Source organism: Eurytemora carolleeae, unplaced genomic scaffold (assembly GCF_000591075.1).
Source record: "Eurytemora carolleeae unplaced genomic scaffold, Eaff_2.0 scaffold26, whole genome shotgun sequence".
Classification (NCBI taxonomy): Eukaryota; Metazoa; Arthropoda; class Copepoda; order Calanoida; family Temoridae; genus Eurytemora; species Eurytemora carolleeae.
In genome coordinates this window covers 445,742-471,149 of record NW_019396043.1, presented here as the reverse complement: position 1 = coordinate 471,149, position 25,408 = coordinate 445,742, and the positions used below count along the sequence as shown (strand labels likewise).

Below are 25,408 nucleotides of genomic sequence, written 5' to 3'. Positions count from 1 at the left end.
CCATTACAATGACATTAATAGATATTTCTCCATTTTTTAATCTATTGTTTCTGAACAGGAAGCGCGGCATTTTTTTTAAACAATTTGCGCAACCTTCTTATAACGGTTGAATCAGGGTCACATAATTCATATCTTTCCACCAAGATTTATTATCTTAAACTTTATATTTGTTCCAAGATGGAATACTCCCATCTCCATCTCAGCTCAACAACAGACCAACTTCAGGTTTAAATATATTTTTTTTTTATTATTTTCCAAAAACTAATGTTTAGCATCTTAAAACGTACTTTTCTTCTAAAATATGATTGTTTTTTTTTACATCAAATATCAAATATTTAAATATTTGGAAAAAATATGAATGTTGTTTTTAGGCAGTGGTAAATTTGTAAACCTCCCTGCAAATCTGTAAAGAAAAAATCATTGTTTATAAATTATAAAATAATTTGAAGATAATTGAATAATATTTCAAAAGTATGCACTGTAAAAAAAAACAGAAACAATAAAAATAAAAAATCATTTGTAAAAGCTTTTACACGTCTTTAAAGTCTGAGTAAGAGTACGTTTCTTCAAAACGTCCTAATTCACCCTTAAAACGTTCAATGAAACGTCCTTACTGACTGTTCAGCATATGTTGATAAAGTGAAAATTGCACTTAAAACAAGTTGTCTCACTTAAAGTTTGTGTCTCACTTAACACATGTTGTCTCACTTAAAACGTGTTGTCTCACTTAAAGTTTGTTGTCTCACTTAAAACATGTTGTATTACTTAAAGTTTGTTGTCTTACTTAAAACATGTTGTATTACTTAAAGTTTGTGTCTCACTTAAAACGTGTTGTCTCACTTAAAGTTTGTGTCTCACTTAAAACATATTGTCTCACTTAAAAAATGTTGTTTCACTTACCACATGTTTTCTCACTTAAAGTTTGTTGTCTCACTTACAACATGTTGTATTACTTAAAGTTTGTGTCTCACTTAAAACATGTTGTCTCACTTAAAGTTTGTTGTCTCACTTAAAACATGTTGTCTCACTTAAAGTTTTATGTCTCACTTAAAACATGTTTTCTCACTTAAAACATGTTGTCTCACTTAAAACATGTTGTCTCACTTAAAGTTTTATGTCTCACTTAAAACATGTTTTCTCACTTAAAACATGTTGTCTTACTTAAAACTTGTTGTCTCACTTAAACCATGTTGTCTCACTTAAAACATGTTGTCTCACTTAAACCATGGTGTCTCACTTAAAACATGTTGTCTCACTTAAAACACGTTGTCTCACTTAAAACATGTTTTCTCACTTAAACCATGTTTTCTCACTTACTTAAACCATGTTTTCTTACAATTAGCTGACTCACTTAGTAAAAGGTTAAGAACATGTTGATATCTTGGAACATGTGACTCACTAAAATCATAAACGTTCTGACTGGTTCATAATGTTCTGGAAACGTACCGATCACTAAGACAATACCATCTTGTTTTCAATAGGTATGGAGAAGTTACAGCAGGATTTCCTAGACCTAGATGTTCCATCCTTATGCGAGATATTTCGTCTGAAAAATGAACAAGAAGAACTCGCAGACTTTAGCTTTAGCTTTGGACAATCAGATCTTTGTGAAGGTAGGTGTACTGTACAATTTACACAAAGCAACGCATGCCCAAATATAATTTTTTTCAACTGTTAAAGGGACAGACCGGCTATGTAAGGTAGTTTAACTGAGTGTGCAGTGTTGTGGACAAATTCTTTAGGATTTATTTAAGACATATAACACTTTTTAAAGATCTGTAAACCCTGAGGGTGAACGCAAAGTCGACGTTTAAAATCGTACTTTTGGGTGGATACGTTTTCAGAATGGTTTTTTTTAATTATTAAATAACGACGACAAAAATGTAAACAAAATTCTACAGTAAACTAATTAGTTGTTCAAGGAACAGGTAGAGAAAATAAAAATTAACTCTTTTCATCAAAAATAAGTAATCTTATTCAATTATTAGTTTCTGTAATCTTTCTTTAATCACAAAGATTTTCTGCACATTTTCTGAACTTTTTCTTAAAAGGACGACATTTGGTGGATTTGAAGATATCTGCTAACAAATTCATAGAAAATAAGAAATTCATTTTTCAATATAATGATAAAAAAGGAAATAATTAATTCTAACTTCAATTTATGGACAAATTTCTTTTGAGAAATATGTTCCTAAATATCTAATTAGTTTACTATATAGAACTTTTACTATATATATCGTTGTCGTTATTTAAAAGTTTTAAAAAAAAAAACCGATTCTGAAAACGTTCCCACCCAAATTCATGATTTTGAACGTCGACTTTACGCTCAAACTCAGTAATTTTACATCGTAAAATTGTTTTATATGTCTCAAATGAATCCTAAAGAATATGTCCACAACACTGCATACTCAGTTTAACTGCCTCACATAGCCGGTCACTCCCTTTAAACAAAATTATGAAACTTTTGAAATTGCAATTTGTAACCCTGAAACCAGGGTCACAATGATAGATTGCAACCTTGGGGATGCAATCTAATTAATTGCGAATTTTTCTACCAAGAAGTTGCGGTTTTACAACTCCGAAAACATGAAAAAGATTAATTTCTGAACTCAAACATATGTGTTACAAAACTGAATAGATTTTACAGCTTTTAAAACCAGAAAAAGGATTTTTTCAAATGTTATATTTGTTTAAAAGTTAAAAATTCTACATGAAATTTGTTTAAGAGTCGAAAGAATTACGCATATATAGTTATTATACTTAGAGATTCTTTGCAATATGAAACCGGTTTTTGAGCTAGCTGTCTAATGCTGCCAAATAACATTATATGAACGTTATTCTGAGGCACATCAACGATAACGTTAATAAAGGAACTAAGTTTTGCCACAAACTCAAATTTTCTAATCCCTTTATCTCGAATGGTGTAAACCTTTGATATTTCAAACTTAGATTATTTGATTTAACAGAATTCATAGTTTAAAATTTCAAAGGTCTACGACTTTGGGTTGCAAAGAAATCGTGTTAGAAAATATAGTTTGTGGCAAAAACTCAGTTCCTTTGTAAGTAATTAGTAAAATTAGAATTCTTTCAGAAGTAATTTGTGCCTTTGGCAAATCGACTTGTTACCCAATTTCTAGAACATTCCCTTTTTATGGTCTTTTTCCAGGTCTAATAAGCTGGGTATCTAGGGATAGAGAATCCAGACAAATTCATATTCACACACTCAGGCAGTACGTTTGTCTCCATCAGGTTGGTAATTCATATTCACACACTCAGGCAGTATGTTTGTCTCCATCAGGTTGGTAATTCATATTCACACCCTTAGACAGTACGTTTGTCTCCATCAGGATGGTAATTAATATTCACACACTCAGGCAGTATGTTTGTCTCCATCAGGTTGGTAATTCATATTCACACCCTTAGACAGTACGTTTGTCTTCATCAGGATGGTAATTCATATTCACACACTCAGGCAGTACGCTTGCCTCCATCAGGTTGGTAATTCATATTCACACCCTTAGACAGTACGTTTGCCTCTATCAGGTTGGTAATTCATATTCACACCCTTAGACAGTACATTTGTCTCCATCAGGATGGTAATTCATATTCACACTCTCAGACAGTACGTTTGTCTCCATCAGGTTGGTAATTCATATTCACACCCTTTGACAGTAAGTTTGTCTCCATCAGGTTGATAATTCATATTCACACTCTCAGACAGTACGTTTTTCTCCATCAGGTTGGTAATTCATATTCACACCCTTAGACAGTAAGTTTGTCTCCATCAGGTTGATAATTCATATTCACACTCTCAGACAGTACGTTTGTCTCCATCAGGTTGGTAATTCATATTCATTCTCTCAGACAGTACGTTTGTCTCCATCAGGTTGGTAATTCATATTCATTCTCTTAGACAGTACGTTTGTCTCCATCAGGTTGGTAATTCATATTCACACCCTGAGACAATACGTTTGTCTCTGTCAGGTTGGTATAATTCATATTCACACACTCAGACAGTACGTTTGTTTCCATCAGGTTGGTAAATTAATTATACTTTTTATGAAACATTATTGTTTTTCAATTCAAAAGACATTTTTTTAATTATTACTCTTTCATTACAAAATTTTCTTTTAAAAATTACTTTAAAAGCAAAAAATGAAAGTACTTAATATTTATAGCGTGTAGGCATGTCTCATTCAGAACAGTACCATGTATAAGCTTTACTTTGTCAGAATGAATTAAATATTACAAGGTATCTTTTTAAAAATTAATTTGGTTAATTATGATTTCCCTATAGTAAAAGCTTTTTTTGATCTTTTACTGCAGAAACAATGGAAGGAATTGTCAGAATGAAACACAGATGAATATTTTATAGGTTTCGTTCTGCAGTTCAGACATGGCCCTTTTTCTATAGATGGTTACTCCTAATATACTTTCAGCCCCTTTATGGGTTTTTATTAAAAACCGTCTTAATTACGATAATTTCTTGGAATTCTGGTTTCAAACTATGTGTAACTAGAGCTTTAATCTGAACAGAGGAAACTTTATTACCCAAGAGAAAACATATTGACAATTTTCAATATCATAAACCTAAAAAAGAACAAGAGTGGATGATAAAATGGCTGAATTTGACTCACATCATGCCAACTTTTAAACTGAAAATTTAAGTTTCATGTAATTAACTAAGCCTGTCATGCATGAACCGAATTAAAATTCATAAGATTTGACTTCAGGTGAGTGGGAGTACTAAGAAGAAGTACTGCAAGTTGCTCCACGATATAACGAACCATGATCTGATCTATCAAGAGGAGGAGGGGGAGGGAAGGACAGGGGTTACTTATGGGCAGATAGAACAGGACTGCATAGGTAATAATGTTTTAAATTATTTTTGATTTTTTTATAATATCACTTTAAACCTTAGTTCACTTGAAGTACTACACCGACCGTTCGGCAGCTATAAAAAGTTGTACAGTAAACAAACAAAAGAAGGCAAAACAGGACGGTACGCCAAATGAATTTTCATGTTCTTGTAAGATTAATGTAATTTAATATATAATTAATTATAATATATATAATTAATTTCTTACCAAAAGTACTCCAAATTCTTTGAAAATTTGTAAGAACAAATAAAAAGGAACGTGATAAAAAAAAACAATTGTTTAATTTAGGAATCTGGTGTCCTAACCAACGTATTGAATTTAGAAATCTGGTGTTCTAACCAACATATTGATTTTGGGAATCCGGTGTCCTATCCAACATATAGAATTAAGGAATCTGGTGTCCTAACCAACATATTGAATTGAGGAATTTGGTGTTCTAAACAAAAAATTGAATTTTTAGGATTCTGGTGTCCTAACCAACATATAGAATTAAGGAATCTGGTGTCATAATCAACATATAGAATTAAGGAATCTGGTGTCCTAACCAACATATTTAATTAAGGAATCTGGTGTTCTAAACAAGATATTGAATTTAGGATTCTGGTGTCCTAACTAACATCTTGAATTTAGGAATCTGGTGTCCTAACCAACATATTGAATAAAGGAATCTGGTTTCCTAACCAACATATTGAATTTAGGAATCTGGTGTCCTAACTAACATATTGAATTTCGGAATCTGGTGTCTTAACCAACATATTGAATTTAGGAATCTGGTGCCCTAACCAACATATAGAATTAAAGAATCTGGTGTCCTAACCAACATATTGAATTTAGGAATCTGGTGTCCTAACTAACATATTGAATTTAGGAATTCGGTGCTCTAACCAACATATTGAATAAAGGAATCTGGTGTCCTAACCAACATATTGAGTTTAGGAATCTGGTGTCCTAACCAACATATTGAATTTAGGAATCTGGTTTCCTAACCAACATATTGAATTTATGAATCTGGTGTCCTAACCAACATATAGATTTAAAGAATCTGGTGTCCTAACCAACATATAGAATTAAGGATTCTGGTGTCCTTACCAACATATAGAATTAAGGAATCTGGTGTCCTAACCAACATATTGAATTAAGGAATTTGGTTTCCTAACCAACATATTGAATTTAGGAATCTGGTGTCCTAACCAACATATAGATTTAAAGAATCTGGTGTACTAACCAACATATTGATTTTGGGAATCTGGTGTCCTAACCAACATATTGAATTAAGGAATCTAGTGCCCTATCCAAAATATTGAATTTAGGAATCTGGTGTCCTAACCGGCGTATTCCTGGCCTCCTCCTAATCCATGCCTGGAACCCGAACGACATGAACACTTTGACATCGGACCATGTCAAGTGCCACTTTGTACGCCCGAGCATAGACAGGTACCGGGAGCGGGGGAAGGCAGGCGGCCATGAGCCACCACTTATTCCCCTTCCGTACCACATTAGACTTTGTGATATTTCAAGATGCAATACTCAGTCAAATTTGTCAAAAATTCATTGTAAAACAGTTTAAGAATTCAACACACAAAAAATTATCTTAACTAGAATTGAAAAAAATGGGTTGAGTTGTGCTTTTTTGCGTGACGAGGCTGGATTTTTAAAAATCACACTTTAAAGGCCCTAAATATACCATTTAAAAGAGTAATTTTGCCCGGAAGAGTCAAATGTGGTGGTACGGAAGGGGAAATAGTGGTGGCTCATAGCCGCCCGCCTTCCCCGCTCGTACCGGACTTTACTTACTAATTAGGTATTTAATTAAGCACTTAATTTAGCACTTATCAAGCTAAAGAAATGACGATATCTTCCACAATCTTGATCAGATAAAGGTTTAAAGGGTACAATTGTGAATCAGCAATGCTTCTATAAAAATTTACATATCCTATTTATATCCTATTTTAAAGAGATGGAAGGGATGAAGTGCTTCGCCCAGATGTTCTCTACAGTGTACGCGAGGTTGGAGAACTTAGGAAAACAAACAAATATTTCACGCGGCATTAAGAAAACATTTCGCGCATTTTCAATCACAGATGTTTTCTTTCAAATATACCTGACTCTATGTCTGTATCCTACAAACATTAATCTGAAAAAAAAAACAATTAGATGAATTCAATCAATTTCAAATCTGTCTCGGCTGCATAAATCTGTCACATTTATAGAAAATTTAATTGATCATTTTTCGTTTTTAATAGAAAAATTAGGATATCTCCTTCTTTTCCGGCATGCTAACTGTTGGAAATTGGGCCTATAACTCTTTAAATAGAATTTTTAGGTTTCTTTTTTTTAACTGGTTTTCACATAATAGAAGTTTTGCTTAGATTATTTCAAAACTCTCGACTGTATTTCTAAAAAATGACTTTTCATTTCTTAATCAACTTTATTAAAGATAATTAAACTTTAAAAAGCAGCATTTTAAGAATAAATAAATGCAACAATATCTTTTTTCTGAAATTGTCGGATGGTGTCGGGTCAGAACTTTGCTTAATTTATTCTCTGCAATATTTTTGTTATTTTTGTTTTTTGATTTTGAATATTTTTTAACGAACCTAAATTATTTTGTTTGGTTAGTGAGGGTGAAACCCACTGGTTAACCAGCAATAACCCTTCTCCTCTACCTAACGGCTCAACTATGATGCTAACTATTGATTGTGGGATTATATGCGGACAGGTTCATTAGTTTCTACTTCAATTAGACTTTTCTTTATTTATTTTTTCAGTTTTTGCTTTTATAATTTCTGTAATACTATTTTAGGGATAACTTAATCTTTTTATCTCTTATCTTTTAATATTTTTTTTTACAATTTCAAGATTTCTTTTGTGAGTTATCACGTTCTGAACTCCTGCATTATATTCCTATTTTATTCTGAACCCCTGCATTATATTCCAATTTTATTCTGAACCCCTGCATTATATTCCAATTTTATTCTGAACCCCTGCATTATATTCCTATTTTATTCTGAACCCCTGCATTATATTCCTATTTTATTCTGAACCCATGCATTATATTCCTATTTTATTCTGAACCCCTACATCATATTCCTATTTTATTTTGAACCTCTGCATTAAATTCCTATTTTATTCTGAACCACTGCATTATATTCCTATTTTATTCTGAACCCCTGCATTTTATTCCTATTTTATCTGCATTATATTCCTATTTTATTCTGAACCCCTGCATTATATTCCTATTTTATTCTGAACCACTGCATTATATTCCTATTTTATTCTGAACTCCTGCATTATATTCCTATTTTATTCTGAACCCCTGCATTTTATTCCTATTTTATTCTGAACCACTGCATTATATTCCTATTTTATTCTGAACCCCTGCATTTTATTCCTATTTTATTCTGAACCACTGCATTATATTCCTATTTTATTTTGAACCCCTGCATTATATTCCTATTTTAGTCTGAACCACTGCATTATATTCCTATTTTATTCTGAACCCTATGTCAAATATAAGGTAGATTCCCTCACTTCTGTATGTCAAATATAAGATAGATTCCCTCACTGCTGTATGTCAAGTATAAGCTACATTACCTTACTTATAAATGTCTAATATAAGGTAGATTCCCACACTTCTTTATGTCAAATATAAGGTAGATTACCTTACTAATAAATGTCTAATACAAGGTAGATTCCCTCACTTCTGGTGGGTTTAAATATAAGGTAGATTCCCACACTTCTGTATCTCAAACATAAGGAAGATAGTACCTCACTTCTTTATGTCATATATATGGTAGATGCCTTCACTTCTGTATGTCAAATATAAGGTAGATTCCCTCACTTCTGTATGTCAAGTATAAGCTACATTACCTTACTTATAAATGTCTAATATATGGTAGATTCCCACACTTCTGTATGTCAAATATAAGCTAGATTACCTTACTAATAAATTTCTAATATAAAGTAGATTTCCTCACTTCTGTATGTCAAATATAAGGTAGATTCCCTCACTTCTGTATGTTAAATATGAGGTAGATTCCCTCACTCCTGAATCTCAAATATAAGGATGATAACCTCACTTCTTTATGTCATATATAAGGTAGATACCCTCACTTCTGTATGTCATATATAAGGTAGATTCCCTTGCTTCTGTGGGTTAAATATGAGGTAGATACCCTCACTTCTGTATGTCAAATCTAAGGTAGATTCCCTCACTTCTGTGGATTAAATATTAGGTGGTAAGTTAATACCCTCACTTCTGTGGGTTAAATATATGTCAAATATAAGGCAGATTCCCTCACTTCTGTATGTAAAATATAAGGTAGATTCCCTCACATCTGTGGGTCATGTATAAAGTAGATTCCCCTATTTTAAAATGATAAAAGATCCCTAGGAAGGAACCCAACTTTGAGTCCTTTAAAGGAATTGATTTTTCACCACAAACTCTGATTTCTAATTCCTATAACTTTGCAATCAGTTTTTCTAGACCTTTGATATTTCAAACCATCAAAATATTAGATCAAATAGTCTAAGTTTGAAATATCAAAGGTTTACGCCATCAAGTTGCAAAGATATAGGAGATAAAAATGCGAGTTTTATGGCAAAAACTCAATTCCTTTGTTTAGAATCAGAGTCTTTAATTTGTTTAGAATCAGAATCTTTATTTTGTTTAAAATTAAAATCTTTAAATTTTTAGAATCGAAATTTTTAATTTGCTTGGAATCAAAATCTTTTTTTTTAATTTGTTCAGAATCAAAATCTTTGTTTTGTTTAGAACTAAAAACTCAAAATCTTTATTTATTTTGTTTAGAATCAAATTTTTTATTTTGTTCAGAATAAAAATCTTCGATTAGATTCATTCTTAAAAAACTTAAATTCAGAGATGAGATTTTAAAAACTTAAACCCGACTAAAACCCAAACTCGGACTTAGGAAGAACCCAAGTTAGGATTGTTTCTGATTCGACCAATGAGAGACTGTTTAGCAAGCTTTCTCTCTGTAGCAGACATAATGCCGTCCGACCAGCTGTAACAAGGAGATATAAATTTCGAAAGTTCAAACTTTATGTAGATAAATTATTTTTATACTATGTTTATTTTATATAAATAATAAAAATTTGACACCACAAATAATTCCCGAGATTTTAAATGTACAAATATAAAAGATTTTACTAAATTTACGATCATCAGCTCCTGAAGACTCGAGCCTTAAAGAGAGAAAATCCCAAGATGGTTGGTTCTTACTAAACTTAAGGCCATCCAAAACCCGGGTCTTGACTTGAGCTATACTTGGGTCTAAACCAGGGAGTAAGGAATAGAAGGGAGAGACAACTGACACGGTTCGCCCTACCATATGATTATACATGCTTTGCAGACGGTACTCCATTTTATATCGAGCTGTTTGGTTTCTTTAGTAGGGCCCCACAGGAAAAATATGTATTGGCTCAATTTTCTTTGACCATTTTCGCCAATACATATTTTTCCTGTGGGTCCCTACTAAAGAAACCAAACAGCTCGATATAAAATGGAGTACCGTCTGCAAAGCATGTATAATCATATGGTAGGGCGAACCGCGTCAGTTATATCTCCCTTCTATTCCTTACTCCCTGGTCTAAACAGACGTAAAGACCAGGTCTTAGTCGGGTTTAAGCTTTTAAAATCTCATCTCAGTTATTAATTCTAAATTTTGTGAAGTGAGGAGACTGTGGACCTACGATCAGCTTGTATCTGCGCATCAGAGGTAGATTATAACTAGTTTTGCAATCCGTCACCTTATTGGTATAATACCAATTTAGTACACTATCCCTTTAAACTTTTTAACATTTTTGAATAAAGGTTTTCTTAAAATGTTGTGGTTCTTGGAAGCCTCCAATGAATATTTACTAAATTATTAAGGAAACAAAAATTATAAACTTTTTGTTAAAATCCTAAAATGTCCTCTCAAACATTTCAAGAAAAGAATTCCACAGGGATCTTTCAACTCTGTGTTTGATGGACAAAGGGTTGAAATACAATTAAACTTGAAAAGAGACTGGATTCCAAGGTACTAATGCAAGGAAAGTTATTTCAGAGGTGTAGGCATTTTTTGTACTCCAGTGTACTGTCTTTGGGCGGAAAAGTAAACACAAGACGGATGTCACAGCCTGACATGGAATCTATTTTCACAAAAATTAGCTAATAAAATTCTGGTCAAAGGAAACTATTATGTGAATTTTGAAAATTATCAAAATTAAATGCTTTTAACCTCCTCGGATACTAAACGAATACTGATGCATCTATTCTTGTTTACAAATTCCGCCCAGAGAGAACTGGTTTCAATATGTACGCAGAGTATAGGCGACCGCAATTAACTTTCCTTACATTAGTACCTTGCGTGATTCCAAGTATCATCTTCTCTGTAGTATTGAATAGTAAATAAGACAATGAAAAAGTACTTTTGTTTAACTAATAGAATTCTCGAAAAGCACGAAAAATGTGACAATCGCAAAATCACAATCGTAACTTTATGAGTTCAAACTTTTTAAATTAAAAATAGTTCTTTCTAACTTTTAAGATGTGCATCAAACTTGGAAAAATGTTTCCTGATTTGTAAACTATGCTGCCTTTGTTTCCTTTTAAAAATATTCTTTTCCTTAAAATAATTTCCAAGAAAGCGAAAGCAAAAGATGAACAAGAAAGAGATTTTTATTTAAAGGGAGTGTTCGCGAAAACTGAAAGGGGGTATCGGCTTACGGCTAAAAATAATCGCTTTTGATCGCTACTAATCTTACTTCTATTTGTTGATTCTATAAGGAGAACATTGTTAAAAACAACTCATACCGAAGAACGTAGCGTCCATACAAATTCAGAAATATGCAACATTCAACTCGGATCTAAAAAAAATCAATTTAATTCCAAACAAATCAATCAGATATTGCAAACAATAGTCATCGATTATTTTTCGACAAATTCCTGTATAGTTGATATTTCATAATATTTTTTATTTTTTATGATCTGAGAGTTACTTTTGAAAGCATTTATTACTGTTTCGATTATTTTTAACAATGAAGACGACATTTCATATTTTCCAGAAATGTTCGAAAATCAAGCGCCAGCGAAATATTATTTAAAAAAAAAACAAAATCAAAAATGTTATGAAATATTAACTATATACGAATGCGTCGAAAAATAATCGATGACTATTGTTTGTAATATCTGAATGATTTGTTTGGAATTAAATTGATTTTTTACTTTCTGAATTTGTATGGACGCTACGTTCTTCGGTATGAGTCGTTTTTAACAATTTTCTTCTTATAGACGCAACCGATAGAAGTAAGATTAGTAGTGATAAGAAAAACGCTTATTTTTCGCCGTAAACCTGAAACCCCTTTCATTTTTCGCGAACACTCACTTCAAATATAATTTTAAATATTGCTATATCCCAGATATCCAAAAATTGAAAAAATGGAACTGACATATGGTTGCAAGATGCACTATAAGTCCTTTACTTAAATTAACACAATACTTTAATTTGTTTAGGCAGGATATATCTATATAATTGGACGGGAACTATTGAATAATAGAACAGCACAGGATGAGGTTGGCAATCAAATTCGACAAGGAACTGCAATTCATTCATTAATTGACTAATCCATAATTCAATCCATTCATCGTTTCATTCTATATGTCAACTATTTCTTAAATTAGTAAAAATTCCCGAATTAATTGTGTAACATATCACTGTAAACTCAAGTACGCAGCCGCCTTTGCACCAGATAGAGAAAACAGTACAGTACACATACAGACTTTATAAGGCAAACTAGGACAGGACACCCAACACGCACTACCAGTGTACATTTAAATATCCGAGCTGGGCCAACCTTTGCAGTTTGGACTGTACCGCTAATTTATACTTACTAAAGCGGGAGACCTGTGTGCAAATGAATCAGCCCCTTCTGTGGAGATCCTAGGATCCATGTGGGATCAAAAACCCTCTCAGCTTTTATACATCCCATTATTCTATCCACCCATCCTTCAATCCTAGGTGAATTGAAAATTAAAACAACTGAATTAATTCTAATCAAGACAACTTTCTCAAATTAAATACTTGAACACAATATAACAATAGAAAATATTTATTGAATCGATCTACACATCTGGTCCAAATGTCGTTCATAGCATTGTGCGGAAATAACATTATTTGTCAAGGAAAAAAATTACTTTTTTGTCAAAAAGGAAGTTAAGGATATAGAGAGAGGAAGTTATATATGTAACATATATTCATCGCTGAGCAATCTCTATCATAATTCGACGTTGATTATGGATTATTGTCCAAACTTATTATATACAGTGGCAGTGGATATAAAGATTTCAAGTTTCCTCTAAAATCAAGTTCAGAGAAAAAATTCTCTTTTCTTTGAAAGGTTTTTTCTGTATTCTTTTTTAAATGTACCCTTTCTTCTCTAGTATGGATTAAGACTTTGTATTTGTTAAAATTTTAAAGATTCAAAACTTTGTAAAAAATAAATTTAGCAGTGGCACAAAACTGACATTTCATTTCACGTTATGGTTCTAAACTGTCTCCTACCCCCCACCCCCCGAGGGAGGGAACCTACGGACGCCATGAGCCTCCTCTATGCAGACAACATGAGCCTCCCATATTTGCTAGGCAGACCGTGCCTCCACCATATAGAACAGTTTTTTTAAATCTTGGTTTTTTGTGTAATGGAAAATGTTAACAATTCTTTTTTGACATAGTGGCATGAGAGGTTTCTCAAAGATGAGAAGTATTTATAAATAATCATAAATAGTTTCTAAGTATGACTTATAAAATGGTATATAAAACTTTAATCATTCTTTACATGAAAAGAAAAACATTTAGAGAAAAAAAATTTGAATTAAATTTCATTTCATAATTTTTAATCTTTGATTTAAGAAATACCTTTTTTGTAGTTCAAATTCAAACCAGAAAATATGAATAATTTATTTAATTCTTTAACATTTTTCAAAAAAACGTATTGTTTAAATCAAAGATTACAACAAAACAAAATAAATTTACTCCAGAAATATTTCTCAAAATATCTTCCTTTTTGCGTCAGAAATGTTTAAAGTTTTAGAATAAATATTATAAACCACTTTATGAGTCTATATATTTTTTTAATCATGAATATCAATAAACAACTCTAATCTTTAGTAAAATTCTTATGCCACTACGTCAACAAAAATTGTTAAAATTTTTATTACACATTAAAACCAAAATTTAAAAAAAGCTGTTCTGTATGGTTGAGGCTCGTTAACTGCATAGCGGAGGTACAGTCTTCAAAGCGGAGACTTGGACTGCATAGTGGAGGCTCGGTCTGCCTAGCAAATCTGGGAGGCTCATGTCTACATAGCAGAGGCTCATGGCGTCCAGGGGTTCCCTCCCCCCCCCACCTCTCCCCACTTCAATTTGTGAAACTGTTGAAACTATAATTACAAGATGATAATAAACTTGATATAATTGTTAGTTGCAACATTAACTATATAGAAGTACCAACAGTCAGATATTAAAACACTCCCACTCCTCCCACCCCATACCGACTTTATATTGTCATATTCTAATTCTTTTCCTAAAATATTGCTGCTTGGGAGTGGAGAAGGGGGGGGGGAAGCGAATGCTTTAAAATGACTTTGGTTGTAACTTTAAGTGATCCTTCTTTAGAAAGAAAGGCATGTCTGCTAAACAAATTAATCCTCAACAGCTTTGTGCAAAATGATCAAAAATTTCAACTTTTAACTTGAATTTAAAACTTGAATTTAATATTTTTAATTGCGGTTTCTCTACAAAGTAACTTATAAATTTAAACAGTTTTTAAGTAAGAAAAACAACAATATCTTCTACATTCCTAACCTGACAAAGGTTAAAAGGTTATCGACATGCTCTTCTTTAAAGGGAGTGTTCGTGAGAACTGAAAGGGGGTATAGGCTTACTACGAAAAATAATCGCTTTTGATCGCTACTAATCTTACTTCTATCTGTTGTGTCTATAAGGAGAACATTGTCAAAAACGACTAATACTGTAGAACGTAGAGTCCATACAAATTCAGTAAGTTGCAACATACGACTCGGATCGTAAAAAAATCAATTTAGTTTCAAACAAATCATTTAGATATTACAACCTAAAGTCATCGATTATTTTTCGACGCATTCGTATATATTTTATATTTCATAATTTTTTATTTGTTTTTTATACAATGGACTATTAAAATGACTTTTTTCCGCTAGGTGTCTCTTCCACGTGTAACCATTCAAAGCATTGAGAGCAGAGACATCTGGCGGGTAACTATTTTTGTGTTTGCATTGGATACAAAACGAATAAAAAATTTGTCCTGTGGTCCTCCTATACCCTACATCCTATACAGGGTGATTCAATAAACATTTAAAATTCTGAGACGACTCAGAAATAGTCCTTAATTTGAGAGCTGAACGATAAAGAGAGTGTATAAAAAGGTTTTAATATTTATTTAATGTTAATTGAGACACCCTGTATAAAACTATAGAACATAACTTATTATTTATCACAACATTTCTCCGGCAGAAACTGTTTCCAGTGTTTTCTGCATGCTCATGATTTATAAATCAAACCAAGAAGAAATTCAAAACAATGAAAACATTTACTTCATGTAATACAAAAATAAGATTTTTCTCATACTCTGGAACTTTCTTTTTCGGGTAGAGATCCTGACAGCTATGTAAATTATACGCTGATTTTTAAAGCCTTGGTAGATTTTTACGTGTCGCAACGCCTATGCCTTTTTGGCCACAGTGATCCATAGTTTGCAAGCTTTCACGCAATAATTAATGAGAATGTTTTGCAATTACTCCATAAAAACTAAAACAAGTGCTTCACGGGCAGCCGTAGTACACTTGAATTTCCAAGCCGGTTCGACCTTTCCTGTTTGTATTGTATCGCCCCGACACTCAATAGGACTAGCCGGTGCAACAAGGTTGACGCGGTCAGACTTTAGGTTGAATTTACTTTTACTGAAGGGTCAGAGGTGCGTGGCTTTATATTATAACACATAAATGTCTAGGGCTACACAAATGTGTAAAAGTCGACTCAGTTCTGTAAATTGATGCAACTTTTCCAAACAGTCTGGATCTATTTGAGGTTTTACAGATTACCTCAGTTATAACATTTCGTAGCCCCAGACACGCAACATATTAAATCTATAATCCACTGTTCCTAGCTTTAGTAATATGGCTAATTCATGATTTACTTTTACTTGAGAGCTGATTCCTTTATTCCTTTCTCAAAGACACTTGAATGAATGAACTGGATAGGAACAACTTGTGAAACCTTCAAATTTCTTCCATCTCCTCAAACTGATCTGATCTACTGTGATTCCAACGCTGCTTGTCTTAAGGTAGGTTAGATCAACCCTATATACCGTCTTATTAATCTCAATTAGGAATTGAGTCTTTGCTACACACTCGGATTGTCTAATCCCATAATTTGAGCAACCCTATGGTGTAGACCTTAGATATTTCAAACTATGAATTCTGTTTTATTAAATAAACTAAGTTTGAAATGTCAAATGTTTACACCATCAGGTTGCAAAGATATAGGCATTAGAAAATTTGATTTTGTGGCAAAGACTCAGTTCCTTTCCCTTAAAGGTGAGGTGTACTCTTCATTTTAATTCTATAGATTTAAACATTATTGGTAATTTAGTAATCAATTCAGATATTTTAATATTTTAAAACTGTCTGCCCTTAAGTTTTTCTGTTGTTGGCCCAAAAAAAATCTGTTTAAAAAAAAGTTGCCAAAAAATGCTTAACTTACTGGAAATGCATAATGTTTACCTATGTTTATAATTATTTATATTAAAGAGACTCTGGTTTTATTACTTCGAGAGAGTAATTATGTCCTTCCTCTTAATGAATGAGTTAAAATCATGTCCCATTTGAGGCATTGATAGTTTCGTGCTTGTGTCTGCACAGACATTGATAGCTGATTGTGCCCTATGGTTGGGTATTGATCGATTGAGTGGTTGCTTCCGTAGAGAGACATTTATAGCTGATCCCGCCCATTGGTTTGGCGTTGATCGATTACATGCTTGTGTCCCTGGAGATACATTGATAGCTGATCACACCCATTGGTTTGATCGATTATGTGCTTGTGTCCGTGTAGACATTGATAGCTGATCGCACTCATTGGCTTGGCGTTGATCGATTACGTGTTCGTATAGAGACATTGATAGCTGATCACGCCCATTGGTTTGGTGTGATCAATTAATGTGCTTGTTCCCGTGTGGACAATGAGCTTGTGTCCGGGTTTAGTATTGGTAGCTAATTGTACCTGGATAGATACGGGTTCGAGAGCAGTTTATGGAGTAGAATATTTACTACATTCTTTCTGAAAATTGGATTATTTTTAATTGTAGTTCCACTATATAAAGTTACTTACGGATTTTGAGAATTACGTCTACAGTTCAGCTGAAATATATTGCTCATTTCTGGAATTTGCTGAACCAGATCCTCGGGATAAAGTTTACACAATAAAGCAAACACAGCTCAAGTACTCATCAAATATTATGTAAACACACTTACATTTATGTATATACATGTCTAACCTCAATTATAAAGAAGAAGAAAATATAGAAAAGAATAAAAGTATTAATAGAATAGTATTTATCACTGTCTAATTTAGTTTTGAAATAGGAAATTCGACAGTGGCGTATCCAATATTTAATCTAAATGGCTTGAGAAGGACAAAGTTGTAAACAAATGTAGGATTTTAGAAGAAACACTTTCTTGTATTTTTCAGATTTTAAAATGAGATTTATAGGAGGGTAATTAATTGGGGTGTAGGGCTCAGTAACATTTTGCTTAGTACAAGTTCGCCTAGTACACTTTCGCCTAGTACATGTTCGCCTAGTTCAAGTTCGCCTAGACAACATTTTGCCTAGACACAGTTTGCCTAGACAACATTTCGCCTAGATAACATTTTGCCTAGATAACATTATAGAGTAATTTTCGCCTAGATTAACATTCTTCAAATTATATTTAACCAGCTTTTAGAACAAAAAAATACGCAATTTTTACTGTACAAAGAACCTGTCAAATCTTTGTAAACATTATTATTATACATTTTTTTGTGCTTTTAATTGAATTTCTTGAGTAAAAAGAGGAACTTTAGAAATTTTTGAAAAAAATTAGTGAATAGGTAATAGGCGAAAATTACCTTCTAATATGTTATCTAGGCGAAATGTTGTCTAGGCAAACTGTGTTCAGGCAAAATGTTATCTAGGCAAAAAGTTAGTAGGCGAACATGTACTAGTCGAAAGTGTACTAGGCGAAAGTGTACTAGGCGAACTTGTACTAGGCAAAATGTTACTGAGCCGGGTGTAGGGTCCTGCCCCTGTGTACGCCTAGATTTTTACAGTTCATTGTTAAATTTTAAATATTTTTAGGGGAATTTATATCTTTTTGGTGGAACGTCTGTCATCGAAGGTCCTGACTTTGGTTACATTTGGTGCTCATTTGATCTTCAGGTACGTAGACAAATGTTTTTAAGTAAAATTCTCATGATTTAATGAATAGAAGAAGTTAAACAGGTTGAACCGACAGTAAGTGGTGGTTGAACTATTTCTCTCTATTTATTAACCCTAAACAGGCTGGGGGGGGGGGGGCGTGAAATTTTGTGGTTTTTTATGAATAGCAAGTTAAAGGAATTTTTGTTATAAAACAGACTGAGCGGTAAAAAGTCCGGTCTGTGTTTAAAAATAAAAGCTAAAATAGCGAATACTTTTTTTGTGACTTAAGCTACAGATCTAAAAATTGAAAATTGAAAAATGGATGTAGAAACATGTGTCACATATATCTGTTTAAAACAAAAAATATTTTTCACATTTTTTAATCCATTTTTTGGCATTTTTTTCAACCCTCCTTACTTTTAAAATTATCAGTCTAATTTTTTTTTTGCAATGAGCTGGCCTTGAAAAATTGGACTATTTTCTAAGGGGGTAATCCTATAAGACCAATTCTCAAGGCCTTTTTCTAGGGGGGGGGGTGAGGTCGTGGGGTCGCCCCCCCCCAGACTATACATAGATTCAGACCCCCCTGCCTTTCACTTTCACTTTCTTTGTAAATATTAAATATCAATGCAATGAAGACGACTTTTTATTAAGTTTTGATTACTATTTTACAAGTGAACAAGAGAAGCTGTTATTTGATAGCTTTACTTTGTTTCCATGATTATGTGTACCCACTATCCATACTGTTTAAAGGCTAGTTGAAATCTAAAGTCGTCTTCATTGTATTGATACATACGACGATGACTGTAGTAAACTAGTTTTACATCCTTTTAAATCACAATAAATGTTATAAAATTGTTATACAAAGGAGAATTTATTTTCAATTATTTTTTATTTTCAATATATTTTTCAGGAATTTCATACCCGATATTCTCAGAGCTATAAGGCCGGACATAGTATATGGAAAACAAAACTCACGTCCATAGGTAAACATGATCGTAAACATTACCATAAGGTCATACAACTCTTTATCCTACATTGTCCATAACATTATCATTTCTTGTAGTTTTCGTACATATTAAGTGTGTGCAAAAATAGCTAAAACAAAGTATTTTTAGACTGCATCGGAATATAATTACGTTACAAATCGCATAATTATTAACTTTTTAAAATAAGAATAAAATACGAAAATACGATAATTCGGATTCGAAGTACTGCACTGCAGCTAACAAAACAATAACATTGAAAAATATTTTTGCTAAATTTTAAAGTTAATTTTGCGAAATGACACAAAAAAAACTTTCTTTTGGGTTCGCTACTATTGGCCATTAAACTAATGTGCCGAAGGTTGTACTTTATAATTTTATGAAAATTTGTTCTGAAAACTATCTTTACAGAGTAGTAATTCTTAGAAGAGAAAATGATCCGATTACATTTAATCTCCCCCAACCAGATTGTAAAATGCATTGAATGTAAAATATGTTTTGTATGTTTATTTAGAATATTTTAGATTTCTTTAAAGTTTAATGTTGCAAATCTTTACATTTCAAAGGCTTTAAAAAAACTGGGTTCTAATCTTTATATCTTTACAAACCGATTTGGTAGACTTTTCATATTAATCTAAATTTTGTTAGATCAAATATCAAAGGTTTACACCATCATGTTGCAAAGATTTAAAGGTTTGGTTTGATTTTACAAGTTTAAAGGTTTGGTTTGGTTTTGCAAGTTTTAATGTTTGTTTTGGTTTTGATTGTTTAAAGGTTTGGTTTTTCAAGTTTAAAGGTTTGGTTTGGTGTTCAGGAGAAGAACCCCTGATATCCACAAATCTTCATATACATGACCTGAGCACTTCGGCATGGATGCTTTTCCCTGATGATACTCCATTTAGGTAATCAAAGAGACAAATCTTAAATGGAAAAACATGTTAAAGTAGAAAATTAAATTGAGAATAGATAGAAAACGGGTTGATATGGAATATAGATTAAATATACGGGTCCTAGAATTGAACCTTGGGGTGCGTCACAATATTTTTATCATTATCAAGATTCAACATCTCCAACATTTTCACGGCGGTTTCTTTAAACGAATTCTTTTTTTAAGATATATAATGACATTGCATTTTTTTGGTTCGTTAAATCCAAGATTTTTAAAACTTTATTTTTCATTTATTTTAAAGAAAATGTTATGCTTAATATATAAAGTTTATTTTTGTCACTTGCAAAATATTCACACTCTAAGATAAGATAAAAGACCAAAGCAAAAAATTAAGACAATTATAGCTTTTGTCAGAGTTAACATCTTTTTGTTAAGTGACTTAAAAGTCAGAAATCCTTAAATGTCCCCCAAAAAAGTTATAGGCATCTCTAACTGCGACTATATTGTAAGGATATCTGGTGGAGCTACAGTATGGCACCTGGGTAAGCTCTATCTAGTGGGTGGATACACTGTAGAGTACGACGTGGAGCTGAAATCCTTCTACCAGAACCCGTCCAACTCTGTCTGGGTGTTTGATCCCGCCAAGGGGATTTGGAGCCAAGGTCCCAGCCTTCCCAGGTTCAATGCATTTTTTAATCTGGTGTCTTATACAGGATTTAGTCCAGGGGGGAGAGCTCACACTTTTTTCAACATTACGAGAGGGGGGGGGGGTTGAAACTTACTTAAAATCATAGTTTAATTAGAACCTTAGACAACACAATTCTGATTAAAGTTAAAAAATTCTGTAGAATCAGCTCAGGGTCTAAAGTTTGGCAAGTTTACTTTGCGATAGATACTTAACAGAATGAGTAAAGTTAACCAGCCATGCCAGTACCAAAGCTTTAATAGGTTCAGAAAAGGTGACAATCTAAGCGGACATGGAATACTTAAGTAGTTTCAAAGATGGAAACTTATGAATTGTTGAAAAGAAGTTGAACCAGGAACAGCTGTTAAGCTACTTATTCTGTTAGGATACAGTAAAGAGTTATAAACTAAACCCTTGTGTTATAGGACTAGTATGGAGTTGCAAGGACGAATTATTTCATTCAGAGGATATGCCTTTGGTACAGCTATTATAATAATTTATTTTTATCAATAAAAAAAAATTATAATAATACTTAATAACAAACCATTAGAAATGATAATAATTAAACATTAATGTGCATATATGGATTCTGTTTTTTTTTATTTGTTAAGAGCAGACTTATAAAAAGATTTGTAGATTTTAGCTTACTAATTAATAAACTTACTAGTAAAATATAAAATTTGTCGCTAGCCGGCATGATTATAGGCCTTAAAAATAAAAACGACACTAGGCACAAAAGAAGTTTTATATTCCTCATATAATTGCATAAGTTTGAAAAATAACCGATTACTCGCCTCAAACTCTAATGTTATAGTTCATATGTCTCTATATGACAGCAAACCTATAAATATTAGTAGAATTATCAATATCAAACCAGTTTGCAAGGATATAAGGATTAGAAAATTAGAGTTAGCGCTGAGTAATAATTTTTTTTAAAAGATTAATTTCTAGGTGAACATCGTCAATACGGTGTTTTAATAACAAAAATTTATCTTTTTCAGGTCAAGCTGTGAGTAATGCTGGCTGTATATATTACAGTGGCGGGGCAACCCTAGCTGTCAATAATATCTTTAAAAGCTGTGACACCGCGCCTCTTAATAAATATGAGTATGTTAGCCTACCAAAGGTAAGAATGCAGAGCTATGACCGATGCTTTTTAGTTGGAAAATCACTCCCTTTTTTTAAATAAATGGGCTGTCGACATAATTTTCAGTGAAACTAAATTTTAAGCTTCACATTTACGATTCAGAACTTCATCTGAAGTTCAATGAAAAAGATATTGACATAGATAAATAAATAAACATAGATAGCTTATGTACGCAAAATCACCAAGAATTGGACAGTCTGCGAACTCATACTTCTAGGGGTCAAAGTGTACTTCAATGATAAGCGGAGTGGTTTGGTGTTTTAATGGATTTCATAATTATTAAACCACTCAGGAGTGAATTTTATTTTGAGAATATCAATATATCATATTGACGAGAACTGAAGAAGGAGATGAGAAGGACTAAACTAATTTAAATTTCTCTCTACAGAACTCATGTACACCACTTAAGTACTCAATGATAAGAACAGCCAATGTTCACAACCGACCTAGTTAATCTATATAATAGGAATATCTTTAAAACATCTCTGTACATTTATATCTTTCAAGATGAAAATTGTCGTCTTATGCGCAATCTATCTTTATCTATGGATATTGATCACTTTTATTCAATATTCTGATAGAAGAACTAACGCCACTCTATAAACGAAGGGTCCCTTGGAATTACGTAAAATCAGTCCCTTTAATGAAGAAACGATTGTTTTTCTTCAGATTGTGGTATCAAAATAATTTCTTTTAAAATGTTAAATGTTACTTATTAAATTTAAATTTCGTGAAACTCAAGTTTCAGAATTCCATTACGCATGTTTTATAAATATTTTTTCTATTCCAGGTATTAAGGCTGGAACCAAACCAGGAAGAATGGCGCGCAATCTTTAGTCCAAGTCCAGGACACACACAGGAACATTGTGCAATTAACCTCTAAACACAAAAAAAAATGAAAATCTACAAAAAAATGATAATGATCACATTTAATTTGTCATCCTTATGACAGAAAATTATATTTGATTGTGACAATATGTCTTTACGCTTCGCCAAGAGCTATTATTAAAATGCCCTGAAATGTTTTATCCTTGGTGGAAAAAACGTCTAATTGGTATTGTGCATAACTGCCACTAATTATGTGCAATTGCAAAATCAAAACATTAAAAAATAATCAAAATCGGGTTTTATAGATTCTTACATTTTTTGTTGAATAGTTTAATTTCAATTGCATAAATATCTCAGGACTATACCCTTTATGGAGCTGTCCCTGCATCAGTAACCCTCAAAAAAATTAAAGTAAAATTTTATTATAAAAAAATAATTTTTAACTTTTTTCAAAATCCCTTGTTTTAGGTTAAAAATGGACGACTAGCAAGCTGTCCGCTTAATGTTTGAGAACAATAGATATATAAACAGATAAACAGATAAACAAACAGATAAACAGATAAACAGATAAACAGATAGACAGATAAACAGATAAACAGATAAAAAGCTTAACAGATAAACAGATAAACATATAAACAGATAAACAGATAAACAGATAAAAAGCTAAACAGATAAACAGATAAACAGATAAACAGATAGAAAGCTAAACAGATAAACAGATAAAAAGCTTAACAGATAAACAGATAAACATATAAACAGATGAACAGATAAACAGATAAACAGATAAACAGATAAAAAGCTAAACAGATAAACAGATAAACAGATAAACAGATAAACAGGTAAACGGATAGACAGATAAACAGATAAACAGATAAACAGATAAACAGATAAACAGATAAATAGATAAACAGATAAACAGATAAACAAACCAAAAACAACGAAGAGTAAAGAAAAAAGAAGAAAAAAAGAAAATTTGTTCAAAATATGTGATTTTAGACTAAAATACATTGCAGAACTGATAACAAAGTGAAAATTATGATATTAACAAAACAGGAAATGGCAGCTATACTGAAAAACAGTATAAATTATCAGGGCTAAATGTTGAATAAATATTGTCATAACTCGGAATGTTTTAAATGTATATATTTTCCCCTGCCCAGCACATTTTCCGGCCACAAAACATTGTAATTAACCTCGTGTGGTATGATTAATTATGTCTGTTTGGAAACATTTTGCAGATACTATAGAGATATTTATAAAACTTATGGTCACAGTATAAAAAATGGATTCTATACGAAAAAACTGAACAATCATTGTTTATTTTTGACTGAAGATCTTTGGATAATAAATATTATGATTTATTTAAAATATTCTTGATTATAGCTAATATATAGAAAACAGGAGCTCTAAAGTTGCAAAGCTTAGATCCAGGGTTCCTCATAGAACCAATATGGCCCCTAGATCCAGGGTTCCTCATAGAACCAATATGGCCCCTAGATCCAGGGTTCCTCATAGAACCAATATAACCCCTAGATCCACGGGTTTTCATTGAACCAATATTGCCCCTACATCCAGGGTTCCTATTATAACCAATATGGCCCATATATCCAGGGTGTCTCATAGAACCAATATAGCCCCTAGATAAGATAGGTAAGGAGAAATTCAATTTTTACCACAAATAACGCGATTTCGTTAAAAATTATCTAAAATCAGATAGAAAGATAGTATGATTTTATGTTATTCCGACTAAGTCTTCCCACACATATATATTCCATGATTGCACTTTGCAATCATCAATTTTATCTAATACTAGGCCTCACTGACGCTGCGCGCCCATCTTATAGGTAGTTTCGGAATTTTCATTGAATTGCTCTCTAATCGATTTATTTTCGTTGATTTTAAGAAATCTATATTTTTAAGGACAATTTTTTTTATTTTAATTTTCCATTGACGATACCTGGGATATGGGAGTCGGTACCAACGAGGTTATAGTGTACAGAGTGATAATGTACGCTAATCCTTTACTAATTTTATAGGCCATAAACTATACCGAGAGCATAGTGCATATTTATTTACTATAAGTTGATTCTGGCCTAACCTATAGTATATCAATAATAATAAACAGGTGTAAGTGTACAGTACAGCTAACTGAGCACACAGAGAACTATCATCCCCTCTGAAGTCGCCTCATAAACATAAACATAAATTAACCTAATCTTCAGGTTAAAGTATAAACGACTTCAATAGCTATATGTGACTTCCTATTACAAGTGAAGATATTGAGGAACTCTGCTTAACTATAATCAAAGACAATTTATTAAGTTCACTTTGATTTCATAAAATGGAGTAAATAGTCGTTTCTATATTCTTCAAGCTACTATTTTGTTTTACTAGTTCTTGTTTTAGAAAATTTAAGTGATGAAATGTTTTAATATAGAGAAAGAATACACAACTGTTTGCAAAATAATCTAATCTACTCAAACACATGCAAATTGGTGA

At 32.2% G+C, this 25,408-nt stretch overlaps 2 protein-coding genes across 2 annotated transcripts; both read left to right on the top strand.

Annotated features, from left to right (window-relative positions):
- Positions 1-173: 173 nt before the first annotated feature.
- LOC111701356 (uncharacterized) lies at positions 174-7,689 on the top strand. The gene is made up of 8 exons (XM_023472611.1): positions 174-225; positions 1,482-1,613; positions 3,167-3,249; positions 4,734-4,866; positions 6,191-6,314; positions 6,836-6,901; positions 7,500-7,599; positions 7,684-7,689. Exons 2-8 carry the CDS (start codon positions 1,484-1,486, stop codon positions 7,687-7,689), a joined length of 642 nt encoding a protein of 213 aa, XP_023328379.1. The 5' UTR covers positions 174-225; positions 1,482-1,483.
- A 1,168-nt stretch (positions 7,690-8,857) lies between these two features.
- Positions 8,858-23,485, top strand: LOC111701459 (uncharacterized). The gene is made up of 13 exons (XM_023472753.1): positions 8,858-8,877; positions 10,573-10,618; positions 12,397-12,478; positions 16,180-16,262; positions 18,312-18,392; positions 19,288-19,360; positions 20,175-20,262; positions 20,760-20,927; positions 21,360-21,412; positions 21,936-22,060; positions 22,872-22,940; positions 23,267-23,320; positions 23,378-23,485. The coding sequence occupies exons 1-13, from the start codon at positions 8,864-8,866 to the stop codon at positions 23,417-23,419; spliced, it is 978 nt and encodes a 325-aa protein (XP_023328521.1). The 5' UTR covers positions 8,858-8,863; the 3' UTR covers positions 23,420-23,485.
- The last annotated feature ends 1,923 nt before the right edge of the window (positions 23,486-25,408 follow it).